Raw genomic sequence first — 19,059 nt, 5'->3', positions numbered from 1 at the left:
ATCTTCACAGTCATTACAGGCCTTTCAACCATTGCTTCGTTTGTTTGAGATAGCCTAGCTACTTAGCTCAAGATAAAATGGAAACCAGTATGCAGCCCAGGCAGGTCGAACTCAAGGTTATCCTCCTGCCCTGACTTCCTGAGGGCAGCAAAGACAGGAGCATCACCACGCTACCACCCGACCTGGGCTCCCTTGCAGGATTTTTAAATCTCATACAGCTGACTGACCCTATTTCTAATATTTAACCCACAAAAGTCAGGTGCTGTATGCCTCTGCTGGGGATGGGTCTCAACAAAACAACATTTGCCTAGCACTGTAGTAAATAAGAGCAGCAGGGCTGCGTCCCCGGCACCTGGCCGCCCCCACGGCTAGCTTTACCCAAAATAATTACACGGAAACTGTGTTCTTTTAAACACTGCTTGGCCCTTTAGCTCTAGCCCTTACTGGCTAATTCTGATATCCCGATCAACCCATCTCTAATAATCTGTGAGCACCGGTCTTACCGGGAAGATTCTAGCCCATGTCCATCCTGGGTCGGAGCTTCATTGCGTGTGTCTGCCCAGGAGCCAGGAGCATGGCGTCTCTCTCTCTCTGAGGCGTCTGCTCCCGAGAGTAGAGCTGTGGAGTCTGAACTTACTTCCTCTTCCTCCCAGCGTTCCATTCTGTTTACTCCACCTACCTATGTTCTAACCAATAAAATGGGCCAAGGCAGTTCCTTTATTAGCCAATGACCTTCCTCCATCATAGCACCCACTACATTTCCAGGTTTCCGGATGGGGGCAGATTTTGGGAAAGAGGGGAGGGCAGCTGCTTAATGGAATTAATACCAACTTTGCAACACAGGACACTTCTGTAGGCCGGCCTCACGGCAGTGTGAGCACACTAAGCACCACGGAGCTATATGCCTTAAAGATGGCTGGCTAGGAGGGTGGATTTTTCTGTATCTGCAGAAGATATCTCTTTACTGTGTATTGCTCCTCCCTCGCACTAGAACATAAACTCCACGAGACAGGGACTGTGACTGGCCTGTCTGGTAGGGGATACCTGACACCTATTGCAGATCTGGCACATGCCAGCTGTCTAAGATCTGCTGACTGAGGGGGCAGAGCCAATCCTGCCAGACTAGTAACAGCAAACTAATGGCTCTTTAGTATGGCCGGTGCATTTCTCAACCACACTGACAGGCTCTAAGGTCAACAGAGCCCAGCCTCTCTGAGCATGCCTAGCAAGCATTCTCTGGATTAGCTTAGTGACGCTGGGAAGGCGCTATTCCATAGAATGGGCTCTGCACTGAGGAAAGAAAGGCAAGGCGCTGGCATGCTTCACTCTGCCTCCTGACTGCATGCCACAGCCTCTAGCTCCTGCCTCCATGATTGCCCTCCACGAACTGGGAGCCAAAGTAAATCCCTTCTCCCTTAGATTGCTTCTGTCAGTACATTTTTCATCACAGCAGCAAGAAAAGCCATGCACTTGGGAACTAACCTGTCTTCTAGATGAAAAAGTTGGAGGTGGCTCCTGCCCTTTCAGAGGGTCTGAGTTCAGTTGCCACCTCATCAACCACCTCTAACTCCTGCTCCAGGGGACCCAATGATCTCTTCTGGCCTCTGCAGCACAGCCCTCACATACACATGTACAATTTAAGAAATAGAAACATTGTAAGAGCTTAGATTAAGAGCCGTCAGAGTCCGCTCCTGCTCTGCAATCTTCTGGTTTCTGCCTTCACCACCATGCTGCAACAGCTCCCTCTGATCTGTGACTTCCTCATCAGTCCTTCCTACACTTTAAACCAACTTACTTCACTTTGCACATCAAGGTCTGATTCTTTCCTGTGCCTCAAGTTAATTCCATTCCCTCCTATCTAGAACCAGCCAGAATCCGAGAATCATTCTCAATACTTCTCTCCGCAGACTGCACCTCTCGGGCATCACCAGCCTGGTGTGTACAGCTGCCAGGCACCTCTGACCCTCGCTCTCCATCTTTCACCTGTCTCATCCGCACTAAACTGACCAATTATCCTGAAATGACTAAAGCTGAAAGACGTGGCTACCAACTAGCTGTCCTTATTAGAATTCATCTTCTGTGTACATAAATGGGTTAGGGTAGGTCTTGGGCCTGCCACTCCCAGAGGCCAGAAGATGGCACTGATCCACTGGTGATGGAGTTATGGACACCTGTAAACTGCAATGTGGGTCCTCTGCAAGACTAACAAGTGCTCTTAACCTGTGAGCCATTTCTACAGCCCCAAACACCATCTTCCTTTATCCCCTTTGTGCCAATTTCCTACTGCTCCGTGCAGATATCCTAGGGCTGACCACCGGGCTGTGTCAGCTGCCCCATCAGCCCCTTGCTGGCCCTACGTATCCCTCTCCGTTGATTCTCATCACAACCTTGCACACCCTTTTGTACACATTACAATGCCTGTGTAGTTTTCCCACCTCCACATTTTTCAGCGAAACTGCCAAGTCAACCCCTGCTCTTGCTTCAGTTTGGAGAAAATACAGCTGGACAGATCTTCACCAGGTCAAGAGTACTGCACTAAATCAAAAGCACAACTGACCTTCAGGAAACGCTCGCTAGCCTTTCTGAGCAGGCCTCTTCCTGACAGTTGTTTATCCTATGCCCTAGTGTAGTGCCTGGCATGAGATAGGATGCTCAATAAATATCTTAATGTTTCTAAAGGCTTAGTCAAAACCATTCATTAAGAAAAAATTACTGTCAAGGCACAGATAGAGTTAAAAGAATATGATAAGGAAAACTGAAATGAGATAGTATGAAATTTAAGTTTCAGACAGGCAGATGCCTATGTGATTGGGCAAAGGGAGTTCAGGCTGTTCACTCCAAGTCCAAGAGTTGGAAAATGACTGAAACTCTCTTTTCCCACACTAGAATTAAGTAAGGGTCGAGAGGACGGAAGCTGGTTACACTACTCATTGTTGGGGTACACAGCCTGTTTAAGTTGACAGGAACCAGGCTCAATTTACAACCAGGACGGGGCCAACACATGGGTGCTCTGGTGTGTGTGTGAGGGGCTCTTGTAAAAACAGCTCAGTCTCTTCTGCTCTCTGAAAAAAATCAAGCACTAGTTCTAATCACACTTGTAACGACAGCCATTCGAGAAATGTTTTTCAGGGATAGGAGGGAATTCCATAGCAACAGTAGCAGCCAACACTGCAGACTAAGCTCCTTTGAAGTGACTCATTACTTCTCAATCTTATCCCATAAAATGGCTGCCTCAAAAATCTGGTTTTATCTCCAAAATAACACATGGATGTAAATGTATGCTCTGGAACACAGGTTCGCAGCTGCATAAAACTAGTAAAGCTGCTACCGCATGAAGACATTCCTTATTTTTCAGCTTAACAAGGTTTTGTCTTTGGACACCGTCATTGGGAAGGGAGCCATTCAAAAGGCAGACGGTAATTTTTAAGGGAATGCCGGGGCATGCAGAGGATACCATTCCTTAGCACTGGTACCCACTTTATTTAATGGTTCTGGAATGTGTACTCAGGGTCTGGAGCGTGCCACTCCATCTCTCTACATCGCTCCTGTATTACTCAATACCCTTGTAAGCTTTCCAAGGGAACAAAATTCTGTGTGACTTAGGAAGTGATGAGCATGAAAGTTTTCAAACTACGCTGCCTTAGGGCCAACACTAACTCACTGGAATTGCTGACCTCTGAGAACAGCCTACAACTGGTCACACACTGTCTTAGCTGGGCCTTTTACACAGGAATTGATTTAGACCAACAGTGTACAAGGATGGAAGTCGGGCCCCAGGAGACATTTAGGAATGTCATGTTCAGGTGTCTGGACTGGAAGAGCATGAGGTGCTAACTAGGACCTAGTGAGTATGAGCCACAGATGAGGCTAATCATCTCATAGTGCACAGGAGAACACCTCAACAATCAATTACCCAACAGCTTGAAATGGACTGAAATGAGTTGCACTACCGGTTGAGCTAAGAGATCATGGGGACAGACTGTATTCCCACAACCGTTTTCCCGAGCACCCTTCTTGATGACTGATTTCCACATACATTTCCGAGTCTTGCACAACCGTTTTCCTGAACACCCTTCTTGATGACTGATCTCTACATACATTTCCGAGTCCTGCAGTCCCAGTCTTTTGCGTCTGCATGAAAAGTTTTCTTTTAAGCTTCAAGGTGGGTTCATGAGCACTTTTTAGGCCAGTTGAATTAAGAATCAGGTTAATAAATATAAATTACACACCCCCTTCCCTCCAAGAGTTAAAAGTTTTCCAGAAGTTGAAAAATTATAGGTCAATTCTGCCTCCCCTCCATCCAGATCGAAACAATAATAGTAAAATAAAACAAATAAGAACAGGACAAAACAAACCAACGAGAGCCAATGATAGGGGAACCATAAACAGAATGTATTGGACGAAAAAAATTTCTCTCTTTTTATTTTTGTTTTATAAAGACAGGGCTTCTCTGTGCAGCCTTTGTTGTGCTGAACAACTCACTCTGTAGACCAGGCTGGCCTCAAACTCGGAGATCTGCCTGACGCTGCCTCCAGAGTGTTGGCATTAAAGGTGTGTGATACCATACCTAACTGAAAAAAAATCTATTTTCAATAAAAGAAAAATATCAAAACAAAAAAAAATATAGGTCAAAAAGTGTTTTAAAAAGTCACAAAAAGGCTATCTGAAAGCCAGGTGCTGTTGGTTTACCTGTGACAACGAATGCCCTAAAGAAGAAGGCACCTCGGAAGGAAGCGATGGAAAGATCACATGATCACATTGATTTTCTTATACATCTTTTACAGGTAGTCTGAAGTGGCAGCATACAGAAGAATATCTCTATGCTCAAAAGTCCAGCTGCTTCTTTGTTCTTCTTACTAATCCAAGATTTCATTCTGAGCTACACTTCTACCTCGATAGGGAACACTTTCACGGTTACTTCAATGACTACTTTCTGTTACAGTTACATGCTTTTATAGCTTAGGCAGCCTTACTCTGAATGGCTAGTTTGTTGCATCAAAATCATAACCACACTATTTTTCCAAATAATGGTTTTCCCCCTAAATTACAGATTGGCAAAGAATGGCAGGATGAACTTATGAGCCAAGGATTGCCGTTCACCATCAGAAGCCAGGAAGGAACCCTCCAGGCTCGAGAGTGGAAGACAGCCTGGAACAGACAGCTGGACTTGACATGACCTCTCGCTGCCAGATCTGCACCCATTTCTGAGGTTTGAAGCCCCTGGGTCACGGGGTTACTGTTTTGATGGCTTAGGGAATGATACACGTTGGTACTTCTGATGTGCCACAAAATATTCTCTAGGGTAGCTACTGGTTAGTCACTGTTGTGGTAGAAAGGAGACATCAAAAAACAAAGGCAGTCACTAATGCTTTACCATCACTGTGGCTGGCACTTGAAGACATTTCCAAAGTTAAACTTAACCACACAGAAAACAAGCTAAACAATTATTTTTAAAAATAAATCTTTCAATGTTTTATCATATTTGATAGCAGCTTTTTTATTGGTTACAAAAACCTAAGCCCATATACAAAATTAGGAACACGTTTAGATGCCTCTTTTGAAAGAACATTTTAGTTATTTTTAAACTGAGTTTAAAAAAAAATAAAAACAATGCAATTTTAAAACACTGTTTTGAAAACTTAAAAGTGCAGCAATACACTCAGTTCCTTTGTCTACGAAATGGTGCGATTCCAATTCAGGCCTGGTAAGGTCACGGCAAACTGAATCAAGCCGACGCACAAGTCTGCACTGCTTGATGCTACTGTTACTTAAAGGTTAGTTTGCACTTAGGACGCGAGAGGAAATAGGGATCATCACAGTAGAGGCCCAATTTTCATCTCAATGTGTGCAAATTTTAGAAGGTAACTGTCAGTTAAGTAGGGAGAGTCCAGAAGAAACTAAACCTGAAGGGGGACAATTCACAACATCAAGAAGATTTGGACTTTAAGGGTTTCACCAAAGTTTGTGACCTTAATTCATTCTTTGTTATTCCTTCTTTTAGTGAACACTACACAGTTTCAAAATTTAGACAAGTGTTTGAACAGGATGCAGTTACCATATGAAGCTTTAACTCAAAATTTGGGTAAAGAAAAAAAGGCACAATGAACTTCAACTCAATTTTATGTGCACAAGAGTTGAAAAATCTGAGCCACCTTAAAGAGAAATTGATTCTAAAATTTATAAAACCTATAAATAATCAGAGGCTAAACCACTATATTAAAACAGATTCTCTAGCAAGTAAAAATCTTGCAGTTTAAACATACGCTTGTATCCATTTTGGATACAAGACAAAGCTCACTCTTTAAAGTGGCTCCACCTTGGCAGATACACACGTCTGTAATGAAGCACACCTGCTGTGTTGTCTCTCAGGGAAAACACCCCAGCTGGCTCACAAAGCTCTGATGGCATTGGCTCCTCTTCGTCACAGTAGACACGCCCCCATCTGAACACTAACTTAGATTTCTATCCCTTCACATCAATGCATTGGGAAATTATACCCAGTGAACAAGAGCAACAAACCATTTCTGTGACAGCACAAATTATTTAGTTTAAAAAACTGCAAATCCATATTCATCCATCAATATCCAGGTCAGACAATTTGCCAAAAGCAACAACTTTACATAGTAATACCAGTTTTACAGATGAAAGAGCTCTGCAAATCGGGCTGAGTTAAATAACTGCACATCATTCCTCTACACAGATCCTGGCTTTCTCTTTAACGTGCGGATGCTCTGAGTGGGATCGGAATGAGCTCCCCGATCCTCAAGAATGAAGTCTTGGAACACTTCTAAAGAGTTGCTGGTTGGTTGCCACCACTTTATCAAAAGTACTGGTTACTAAGTAAAAAATGTTTTAAGACTAAATTACAGTAAACATGAAAGCTCCACAGTTTAAACCCAATATAAATCAACCATATCCAATTATCAAATTAAAAAAAAAATAACTCCTGGAAGCTGAAAGCAAGACTATCTTAAAACATTACCAATGAGTATTTTAGACCTTTTCCATTCCTGTTTTAACGTATTTATTTATTGACATATTTTTTTGTAGTCAGGGACTCTTGCTTTCAACTTAACAGAAGTTCAAGTCTGTAACAGGTTGCAGCTCAGGTAGAGACCATGCACAGCATTTGATTATTCAAAACAGCAGGAACACACAGGCTGAGTGAGTGGTCAAATAGGGTTTGCTGTTCTCAAAAATTAGGTATAATGGCGAAAGCATTACCATTGGTATCTAAAGCTCTTGCTCCAACCCTGGCTTCTGAGGCAGATAATAAACACATCAATTAATGGTAGGTGAAGTACAGTTTTAAAAAACTTATCTTTTTTAATCAATAACCAAGTTTCTTGTTTTTAAGTTATTACTTTTTTGTGTCAGTTCCACCAATGAAAATCATTTGGCTTGTACTTTAATTCTTCCACATAAGAATATGAAAATATGTTTGTGGAGGACAATGATGGAGGCTCAGATCACACTGCACCTCTGTAGTCTTCCAACACGAATATACATCATACCAAAAAGTCTTGATCCACAGTGCACCTTTTTCCAAAGGAGTACCAGCGGGCAGCTGATACGTCACCACTATGGAGAATTCTAACTGGAGACTGCAGTTGTCAGCTTGTGGCACCAGGGAACATGGAAAAATAGGGTAGTTGAGATTGTTAAGGAGAATTCTAAAACAGTTCAGGAAATCATGCATATGCATTTACAGTCCATGTGAGAGTGACTTTTGGCAACTGCAAAGTGACTGAGACATGGCTTGCTTTAGAAGCATCAAAACCAAGAGGCAAGAGTGCTGGGAGCCTTCTGCTGCTTGCTGTCTTATCGCTTGGTGGCCATCTGGTGGTGTTTGTATTGAATGAACGATGCTGCACTTAATGGACCTTAGAAATTAAATTCCTTTGTCTGGAGGTTGGCTGTTGGATCAAAGTTGTAAGTACCTCCTTGTGTTGCTTCAGGAATGAGGCTGGGATCTTCATCAATCTATAAAAACAAAGAGAAAACTCCAAATGAATATTTTAACTGCCTAAAAATATCCAGGTAAATTAGTGATAATTTCATGATATATTAAACAAACACAATTGAATAATTTTTAAAAGGTGCTTGGCTTAATAAGTTTCCATATCACTTCACGTGAGTGTCATTTCCAGAATTATCTCTTTCCAGTTAATAGATTATAAAACTGTAACAAGAAATGCTTTTATAATTTTTCCTTATAGTGAAATTGTGAATAAAATGTTTAAGAAAGTGATTAGTGGAGTATCTAATAGAAAACAAAACAAATTTCGTGCACATTAAGAATAAGAGAAAGGGGCTGGAGAGATGGCTCAGAGGTTAAGAGCATTGCCTGTTCTTCCAAAGGTCCTGAGTTCAATTCCCAGCAACCACATGGTGGCTCACAACCATCTGTAATGAGGTCTGGTGCCCTCTTCTGGCCTTCAGGCATACACACAGAAAGAATATTGTATACATAATAAATAAATAAATATTTTAAAAATTTAAATAAATAAAGAAAGAATAAGAGAAAAATTCTACGTAAATGCCCATTACATGCAGACATCTATATTTTAATATTTACTTACATCATCACCAGAGAAATATTGATCTATGATTTCAAATGCTAATTTATATATGTCTTCATTTTCATGTTGCTGCAAAACTTCAATTTTCTCCAAACCTGACAAAAAATATAAGAATAATTAAGGTGGTAGTAATCTGCATAATCTAGTTACAGAAAAGCTCTATGAACCTCAGAGTATGCCTTTTCTCACTCAAATATGACCGTCTAAGATCTGGAGAGGTGGCTCACCAGTGAAGAGCACTGGCTGCTCTTCCTGAGGACCTGGGTAAATTCCCATCAACCACATTGTGAAGCACAACCATCCATAGTGGGATCTGATGCCCTCTTCTGGAATAAAGATGTGCATGTAGGTACATAAAATAAATCTTTAAAAAAAAAAGTAACAGTCTGAAAGAACACGCAAAAACCCAACCATCAGCAGATTAATTCCTTTCCCCTTAAAAGTATTTGATATTCCCTGGTCTCACAAACCAAAAACAAACAAACAAACAAAAACCCAACTCAGTCACCAAAACATTCCATCTGACAGAGATGACAGGGGTTTGCTTCTTGGTGCATGGCAAGTTAATGACAGTATAAGATCGGAAAACCTCCCAAAAGGTTTCAATACAATCATGATAGCTCTTCCACAGTTTTCTGAATGTAGGTCTTTAGAACTAAATTGAAGGAAGCTTTACATCAAAAACACTGCATTTCAGAAAGGGAGTATGGCAATGGTGGCGCATGTTTAATCCCAGCACATGGGAAGCAGAGGCAGGCGGATCTCTGTGAGTTTGAGGTCAGCCTGGTCTACAGAGCAAGTTCCAGGACAGGCACAAAGTTATATGGAGAAAACCTGTCTCGAAAAAACAATAACGAAATGAACAGGTTATGTTCCACAGGTATGAACAGCAGAAGGAGGAAGTATTCATCACTCATCTCCTTTTCAGGTTTTATGAGACAAGACTGTGTAGTCAACTCTGGACTTGAACTTGAGGTCCCCTGCTTCTATCGAGTGCTGCATACAGGTGTGCACACTTGTGCGCAATTGAGAGTATCTTTTATAGTTCCATTGTACCACAGACTTCATGTACCAGGTGCACAACTTTATGTAATTAAAACCTTAGTATTCATCCAGGAGATAACATTTTTTAACATATTAAACCAGCTGACTTTTAAAATATTATATACAAATCAGAATATGAAGAAATAGGTGTCAACACTAATAAATGAAAATGCTTTATAAGACGATATTACACATTGTGATTATTACTCCAACAGGAACAAACATAACTTTAACATTAAAGAAAGAATTGTCTAAGCTATTCAAAATTACTGGGTTATGAACTTGACTATGAAATTATTTTTTATCTTAAAAGATATCGTAATAAAAGCATGAGCATGAATTTGCGTGTATCGAAACTATTTACACGATCTTGAACAAAACTCTCACATACCTTTCTGTTTTTATTGATCTGTGAGGCTATTGCATTTATATTCTCTAAAGCATAAGCTGGGTAAACTACAGAGCTAACAAAATGCAAACAAACAAATCACTGCTTATAGTTTTATAGCAATGTCTGGATACTTTAGTACATACAGAACAGGTACTTTTTAAGAACAGAATTTTTAAATATGTATTTCATTATGTCCTTACCAGAAATTATAATACTAAATAAATGACTTCAGTCCAATTAACATCAACACGCTTTTGTAAAAATCCTAAAAGTCCTTCCAACTTTTGGAATTCAAACAAGACACACACAATTGGGCAACCACTTCCCAAAGAAGGGTCTACCCAGACACATGGTACTATGTATAACATAAAAATAATGTGTTTGCTTTGTCTAGAGTTGGAGAATGGAGTAAAGAAAACTTTTACCTACTCGACTAGTCCACCAGGTTTAACATTGTACACTGTGACTTCAAAATGAATGCTGTGGTTTGGTCCTCAGAACTGAGTTGTTGGGAGGACTTTAAGGACCATTAAGTAACGGGGCCTACTGAAGGTTTGATGTTGGGGATCTGGCCTTAGAAGAGTTAGTAAAGCTTTTGCAGAACTATCCTTAGCTTTATCTTACACTGTACGTTATTGCAAAGCACTGAGTCTGACCCTGGATCTGTCTTGTATTCTCTTATGTGTTCTGTCCTGCTGCTCCAGCCGAGGACTTTCCTAGAGGCATACGTATCCGTACATTACACACTAACTCAACAACCATTCTGTCTTACGCTTTCACTTTCCACAATTCCCAGCTAAAGAAACCTTGCTTTTCTAAGCACTTAGCCTCACATATTTCTGGTATGGCGATGGAAAACAAACAAATGTAATAATGAGTATTTCCTAAAATCCATCAACCTCCAGGAAAAGTGACTTCATGACCAGTATTTCTAAAGCATGAACTACTGTATTCTTTTGTGAAAATCCTTCAGCAATGCTAATATGCTACATAAGACCAGGAAAATACTCTGGTCACTTAATTAACAGTGAGCCTGTAGTAATTTTCTAGTAAGCTGAGCTGAGAGGAACCAGTATTTTAGAACGCCAATATTCACCTACTCACCTCCGCATTCCTCTATTATTTCAGCTATTGTGCTCGCTTCATCACCAGCCATTATCAGGATGTTTTTAAGACCATCCAGAACCACCTGAACCACCTGAGAGTCTTTCACCGACAGTAAGTTACAGAATGGTGGTATTACATTCTGTTGTACTAGGTACTCCACCTAGACAATACAAAAGAAGAAAGAATCTATGAATTCTCTTTCCCTCTAGAAACTGCAGTAGACGAAAATGTTCAGTAACTTCTGAGAATCACAAGTGTCCTTGCTGCAGTTAGTAACAGTGACAGTTACATTTTTCCAAACTCACTTGATCTTTTCTGCCACTTATCGTCAAGTTGCTAATTGCCCAAGCAGCTTCCTTCTGAGTTCCGAAGTCCCCCTGGAGAGTAAAAACAAATTCATGAAATAAATTCGTTATCCAAAAGTCTGGGTTGTAATAAATTAAGGTAAACAATGTATTAATGATATGACTGACCTTAGCAAGCTGGTGAATGATCATGGGGATTAATCCAGCATCTATTACAGCTTGAACTTGCTGCTGATTGCCTGCTGTTATATTGGAAAGGAACCAAACTGCTTCCTGTAGTGAACAAAATATGGGTCAGTTTTATTGGAAAAACTATATTTATTACCTGTACTTTTCTCTTTTTAATATTATAAATATTTGATAACAAAATCTCCTGAGTAGGGTTAAAGTGACCGTGTCTAAAATGTGACTGGTTAAGACCTCCATTTTCTTTTACTTACTATCATTTTATGTGAGTCTAGTGCTTGTAAACAAGTAAACGGATGTGCCCATGCATGCCATGGTGCGCATGTGCAGGTCGGTACTTCCCTCCAGCATGCGGTTCCAGAGATCAAACTCAGGTTGTCTGGTTTACATGGCTAGCATTTTAACATGTGATTCAGCCAACTCAGACCTCCCATTTCATTAAAGGGAAGCCTCCTTTCCCAATACTTCTGTGTCCACTTAAACCATTATTTATTCAATAATCTGTAAGCCTAGCTAAAGCTACATATTGTTCTAGGCAATGGTGACATGGCAACAAATAAAACAGACCCAAATCTTTAGCCTAGGGGTACATTTCATTCTCTTTTTGAAAGGCAGGCCAGAAGAATGGAGTTTCCAAACACTCGTCAACACTACTTGTATTAAAGAGCTGTAGTTTATTGGAAAGCATGAGGCGGGGGAGAAGGATCACTGGGTAAGGTGCCGAGGTCCTGATGCTCAGCACCTGTGTCAAGATGCATGGTGATAAGCATCTATACTCACAGCTGCAGAGAAAGCAAAACCCTACTATACAGTCAAGCACAGCCATTAATGAAAGTCTGAAGGTTCCTCAAAAAGCTACTACACAATTGCCATGACTCAGCAACTTCCAGTATGTCAGAAAGGAAATTAAACCAAGGACTGAAACAGTCCCTGAGGTGTCAGTGTTTTCTGCAGCATTAATTACAACAGACATAAGGTATGAACAACCCCAGTGTCAACCAACAGGCAAATGAGGAAAATGAGGCGCATACATACAAACAGAATGGCTTATTCAGCCATAAAAGCAAATCAAGTCAGGGCTCTGGGAAGTGGCTGTGTTGGGGAACGGCTTGCCATGCAAGCATGAACATCTGATGGATCTCCAGCATCCAGGTAAAAGTTGGGCTCAGTGGCATCTCTACCTGGAGCACAACTGAGGCAGAGAGAAGGGGTCTGTGGTGCCCATGTCCAATGAGAGACCCTGACTCAAAATACAAGGTGGAGGAGCTGGAGAGATGGCTCCAAGACAAAGAACATGGACTGCTCTTCTCCAGAATCAGAGCTCAGCTCCTCGGAACCACACTGGGTGGCTGACAACCGCCTGTGCCTCCAGCTCCAGAGAGCTGATGCCAGATGCACATACCCATCCGCCCGTACACTGAAAAGACAGAGAACTAATGTAAAAGTAATTTTAAAGAAATACATGTAGAGGGAGGAGAGAGGAAGGGAGGGGAGCAGAGAAAATGTACAGTTCAATAAAAACAAATTTTAAAAAGAAAGAAAAAAAAATACATGTAGAAAGAAACTAAGAAAGATACCTGATGTTAACTTTGGTTCTACACACACACACACACACACACACACACACACAGAGAGAGAGAGAGAGAGAGAGAGAGCGCTCTAATACACTGTTTTAAATGAATTTTGAAACACGGTATAGGATAGGCAAAACAATCCTGTACAATAAAAAAACTTCTGGAGGCATCATAACTCCTGACTTCAAACTCTACTATAGATCTGCAGCCTGGTATTAGCATAAAAACAGACAGGAGGACCAATGAAACAGAATCAAAGACCCAGATTTAATCCACACACCTACAAACACCTGATTTTTGACAAAGATGCAAAAAATATAAAAGGATGTGGGGTATTGCTGGTGGGAGTGAAGCTGGTACAGCACCTTTGTATATCATTATGATAATTTCTCAGAAAATTAGGAATCAACCTTCCTCAAGACCCAGTAATATCACTTTTTTTTTTTTTTTTGCTCAATTGTACTACAAGGACATGTGCTCAACTATGTTCATAGCAGCATTGTTTGTCATAATCAGAACCTGGAAACACCTAAAATGCCCCTCGACCGAAGAATGGATAAGGAAAATGTGGTACATTTACACAATGGAGTACTACACAGCAGAAAAAAATGGTATCTTTAAATTTTTAGGCAAATGGGTGGAGCTAGAAAACATCATTTTGAGTGAGGTTACCAGACCCAGAAAATCATATGTACTCACTCACAAGTGGCTTTTAGACATAAAGCAAAGAAAACCAACTCAGAAATCATAAGTTCAGAGAACCTAGAGAACAATGAGGACCCTAAGAGGGAAAGATATACATTGATCTAATCTATATGGGAAGAAGAAAAAGACAAGATCTCCTGAGTAAATTGGGAGCATGGGGACTATGAAAGAGGGTTGAGGGGAGGGGAGAAAAGAGGAGGGGAGCAGAGAAAAATGTATAGTTCAATAAAATCAATTAAAAAAACATGGTATGTGAAATAAGCCATAAAACTCTTAAATAATTATCTACTATACAACTAATAATAAATTTTTAAATAAATTTGAAACTTTTAAAAGTAAATTTTTATCATCCTTGATAGAAGGCATGACACCTTTAGAATTAGGTCTATTCTAATTTTGTAGGGAAATAACTGTTTTAAAATTACCAGTTATTTTAGTGAGAGACTATATGTTTTTGCATACTGGTTACTAATTTAATGATACTGTTCAATCTATAAGCACATAAATAGTCCAAAAATTTTATTGTGATGATAGTACGACTAAAGGCAACAGAAACTAAAACAGTTTTAAAGATCCACTTACAACCATCCCCATCTTGAATGCCAGGACCCTGAGTGAGAAAACACATCGTAACAGCAGCAAGGAAACAGCCACAGACAGAAGAAGGGCAGTGTGTGCCTTTACCTTATTTATTTTCTCTTTCGGGTGTGATAAGAGATTTGGGAAGTGGGACAGGACATCGCAGTTAAGAACCACCTGGGTCTGCTCGTCAGTGCCAGTCACTATGTTCCCAACTGCTCTGAGTGCTGCAGTCTAGAGAGGGGAGAACATGTTTTAAGTATGTTTATAATGAAATTGTCATCTCTGTAGTTTTCATAACTCTGAGGATGTGAGGAGCAAATGATGAACATTTATTTCATCCCTACAGCAAAGCCAGAACCAAACTAGCAAGGACTTTTAAACAACCATCTCCTACGGAAAATTATAGAACTCCACAAAAAATAGGTGAAAATTTGTTAGAAAAAAGATTTTTAGGCCTAGCAGTTATGGCACACACCTTTAATCTGGGCACTTGGGAGGCAGAAGCAAGAGGATCTGTGAATTCGAGACCAGCCTAATCTTAATCTCTTACAGAGCGAGTTCTAGGACAGCCTGGGCTAAACAGAGGAAACCTTGTCTTGAAAATAACAAAAGAAAACCAAAACCATGCTCTGCCCTCAAAACCACACAAATATAAAGCATCTAAAAAAGAAAGTTTTTAAAACAGTGGAAACTAAAAATCATCAAGTCCTTTCTTTAAAAACAGTTGTTCTTATGACCAAAGCAGCAGCACACATTTTAACATGGTCCTGAGTCGGCACACATTTGTGTTTCTAATATAATATTTAATGTTACCCGGGGTCAGCATGCATCTGTAGGGAGAAAAACACTTCGGCAGAGAAGCATGACGAGCGGAACTAACTGCCGACCCTAATCAGAACAGAGTCAGGGTTCACAGTTGGAAGGCTCTGGAAACTACCCAGAGACAGAGAGCTGAGATAGGCAGACGGAAAGCTTAAGTGAGATGGAAAAGGAGCTGTGACAGAGGGGCTGGAGGCGAACGTGGGCATCAGACAAGCATTATGCTGTCTCCTAACAGGATACTAGAAGAAAAAGCTATTTGTGGAGACCAACAGTTTCACGTCTTTCTATTTGAAATCATAATGGAATGTATGCAGGTCTATGTTTAATGGCTTATGTAACTGAAAAGCTGAAAAATTATTTCAAATGAACAAATGTGGGTTCAGGAGATAAACTAGGGCACTCCTGAGGTGCATGCTGCTGGACTTAACAAAAAAGAATTTTATACAAGAAAAAAAAAGAAAATACTTACTTGAACTTTCACTTCCTGGTGGCTCAGAAGGGGCACGAGGAATGGTACAACCCCTGAATCAATAACCATCTGTATCTGCTCATTTCCTCCATCTGTCAAGTATGACAGAGCCCAAACAGTGTCCACAAGAATCTATAAGAAGTACAAACAGAAAAAAGCTATTCCAGAAGTTGTAACAGAAAAATAAGGAGTTTTCTGTTTTAACTTGGTGGGAAAGATAACCGTGTACATGACTGATATAAGTATAATTTTTATCTCAGGGCTTACCTGCGATCACCTTTCATAAACATGAGACAGAAGTTTAGGATGCTTGTTTCCAATTTCTGACTTTATGTACCAGATAGATAAAAATAGAAATAATGTGTTGGCAAGATAGCTTAGCAAGCAAAGAGTTTGCAAGTTATCTTGGAGACCTGAGTTTGGTCCCCGAAACCAACATAAAGGTGGAAGAAGAGAACCAACTAGAGAAAGCCATCCTCTGATCTCCACACAGGTACAGCATTCACACATAAACATAATACACAAACATAAAATAAATAAAAATTGTTAAACAAGCATAAAATTTTCCCTGAGCCCAAAAATTAGGCACAAAAATAATTGTGATCTATCTCATACACAAGTCTGAGGCCAAAACACTACACTGCTTCAAATCTAGAAGACCCCAAAATAATCTGCCAATACAATTTTTCCAACTACTAAAGTGAATAGGCTAAGGAATGATTCAGTACTTGAACCTTGACAAAGGCCCTCAAATGAAAAGCATGAAGTACAATAACGTAGTGCTGAGTGTAATGGCACACGTGTGTGATCACAATACGTGGGAAATGTAACCAAAGGAGCAGGAGGAAAAGCCACCCTCAGCTACACAGTGAGTGTGAGCAGCCTAGGCTGCATGAGACCCAAAACCCAAATTAAGCCACATCCTCATCCATCTGAAGTTTTCAACTACAAGAACAAGACCAAACAGGGTACCAGCCCCCAGGACCTGGTGAACTGACTCAGTACACAGAGGTAGTGTGTGTTCTCCTTGGTGTCCTCACAGCCCCCAGGACCTGGTGAACTGACTCAGTACACAGAGGTAGTGTGTGTTCTCCTTGGTGTCCTCACAGCCCCCAGGACCTGGTGAACTGACTCAGTACACAGAGGTAGTGTGTGTTCTCCTTGGTGTCCTCACAGCCCCCAGGACCTGGTGAACTGACTCAGTACACAGAGGTAGTGTGTGTTCTCCTTGGTGTCCTCACAGCAGTAAAAGCACAACTCTTCCCTCATCTGAAACCCAGAGGCCTTTCTACTAAGTGTCCAAATTAAAGACACCTTTTGCCTGAAAGTTTCAAAAGCAGCTACCTCAACGCACATATCCTTTAAGAAGGCATGCGTACAAGTCAGAGGAGCAGATAAAACTACACATAACTTATACCTTTAGCATTACTAAGAATCATGAGAACACAATTCCAAATTACCTATAAGAAGAAAACAAATACTAATTTGGATCTGGACTCATTCCAAACCTGTGTGAGATGAAAAGAATAAAGAATGAGAAGGAATGGAAGAGGTACAATTATGCATGTTTGAAACAGAAACTGTCAGGGGGAGCATTACGGAGGAAAAAAATCAGAAGGAACTCAAGAGCAACACCAAAAGAAACCATATAATCTAAGTATGGTTTGAATATAATGACTCCCATCAGCTCATATATTTGAATATTTCGTCATTAGGGGGTGGAACTGTTTTAGAAGAACTAGGAAGTATGGCTTTGTTGGAACAGGTGTGTCATACTGGAAAAAGTAAGTATGTCATTGGAGATGGGCTCTGAAGTTTCAAAAGCCCAAGCCAGGCCTAGTGTCTTTCTCTTCTGTCTCATGTATGTGGATCAGAATGCAAGTTCTCAGCTACTGCGCCAGCACCATGCCTACCTGCATGCTACCATGCTCCCCACCATGGTGACAATGGACTAAACTTCAAAACTGTAAGCAAGCCCCGATTAAATGCTTTCTTTTGTAAGATTTGCTGTGCTTGTGATGTCTGTTCTCGGCAATTAACACAGAAACTGTACCAAAACTGGGGTGTTGCTGTGACAGGTCTGGCCATGCAGTTTGTTGGCAGAATGTGGACTCTGGATTAGGAAAGCAGGTGAAAGCTTTAAGTGGGGCTTAACAGGCCAAACTAGTAAGAGCAGGGAAGATGGTGCTGAGAGCGATGGAGACAACAACAGCCTGGCCCAAGAGGTTTCAGAAAAGAGGAATGTTAATAAGTAGCCTTGAGACCATACTTGCAGTATTTTGGCAAAGAGTGTGGCTGTTTTCTGCCCTTGCCCACCCCACCCCCAATCTGCCTGACAGTAAACTGAAGACTTTTCGATTAATGGCATTTGCAGAGGCGATTTCAAGATAGCCTAGTATTGACTGTGCTGTGTTGTTATTAGTGTTCAATCTTACGTAGATGTTGAACAAGCAAGCTGAACAAGGAAAAAAAATGTACAGTTTGAAAAGAAAAAGGCACCAAGAAATGGAGCTAAGTCTGGTGTTCAAGGAGATAAAAAGTTTAAAGTCCAATGCTAAATAGAATAAAAGGAAATGGTGACCTCCGGGCAAGACCCTATCCAGCTAAGTTTCCAACTTGTGACGAGGGAATTAGAGAAAACCTTAAGTGAAGGAAACCACTGAAAACAGAAAGCTAGACAAGGGGACCAAGCTCCAGCCCCAATAAGCAACAGATCTTGGCAGCTTTGGCCATATGCTTCTGACCTTAGTATCAAGGATGCAAAATATGGGTTGTGGAATCTGAGATCTGCTGAAGGCAAGTGTGTGGCAGTGGTGTTCCTTCATGAAAGCCATTGTGGGAAGCTGTGAAGGTGAAGTAGGGATTGCCTTGGAGACCCCAAGATGTTAGAAATGTGAGAGCCACGGGATACCTGCTGAAGAAAGCTTAAGACTGGGTGTGGAACCAGCCCAAGAGAGAGGAGTGTTGTAGTCAACAAAACTGGAAGGAGTTGGAGTTCTGAACAGCTCATCAGGCATGGAAATGCAGAATTAGGAGTTTGCTCTGCTGGTTTTCACTCTTGTGTTGTACGGTATTTCCTCATTGTAATCCCTTTCCTCTGTGTTGTTAAGTACAGGATCTACCTTTTTTTGTTTTTTGAGACAAGATTTCTGTGTTGCCCTGGCTGTCCTGGAAATGGCTCTGTAGACCAGGCTAGCTTTGAACTCAGATATCCACCTGCCTTTGCCTCCTGAGTGCTGGGGTTAAAAGCATGTGCCACCAATGCACAGCTGAACTTTAAACTTTTAAACAG

At 40.9% G+C, this 19,059-nt stretch overlaps 1 protein-coding gene across 1 annotated transcript in view; it reads right to left on the bottom strand.

Annotated features, from left to right (window-relative positions):
• Positions 1 to 5,481: 5,481 nt before the first annotated feature.
• Positions 5,482 to 19,059, bottom strand: part of LOC121459480 (importin subunit alpha-4-like) — a 72,463-nt gene continuing 58,885 nt past the window's right edge. Inside the window, exons 11-17 of the mRNA XM_041669302.1 lie at positions 15,768 to 15,899; positions 14,579 to 14,707; positions 11,598 to 11,702; positions 11,430 to 11,501; positions 11,122 to 11,284; positions 8,583 to 8,677; positions 5,482 to 7,983 (exon numbers count right to left, since the gene is read on the bottom strand). Of these exons, the coding sequence (XP_041525236.1) occupies positions 7,885 to 7,983; positions 8,583 to 8,677; positions 11,122 to 11,284; positions 11,430 to 11,501; positions 11,598 to 11,702; positions 14,579 to 14,707; positions 15,768 to 15,899 (795 nt within the window). The 3' untranslated portion in view covers positions 5,482 to 7,884. The remainder of the gene's footprint in view (positions 7,984 to 8,582; positions 8,678 to 11,121; positions 11,285 to 11,429; positions 11,502 to 11,597; positions 11,703 to 14,578; positions 14,708 to 15,767; positions 15,900 to 19,059) is intronic.

The sequence above is a fragment of the Microtus oregoni genome, unplaced genomic scaffold, assembly GCF_018167655.1.
Source record: "Microtus oregoni isolate MIOR12 unplaced genomic scaffold, Mior012 000001F_ref0000356, whole genome shotgun sequence".
NCBI classification, from domain to species: Eukaryota; Metazoa; Chordata; class Mammalia; order Rodentia; family Cricetidae; genus Microtus; species Microtus oregoni.
The sequence above is the reverse complement of the archived record's forward strand: the minus strand, read 5'-3'. Positions and strand labels throughout refer to the sequence as shown.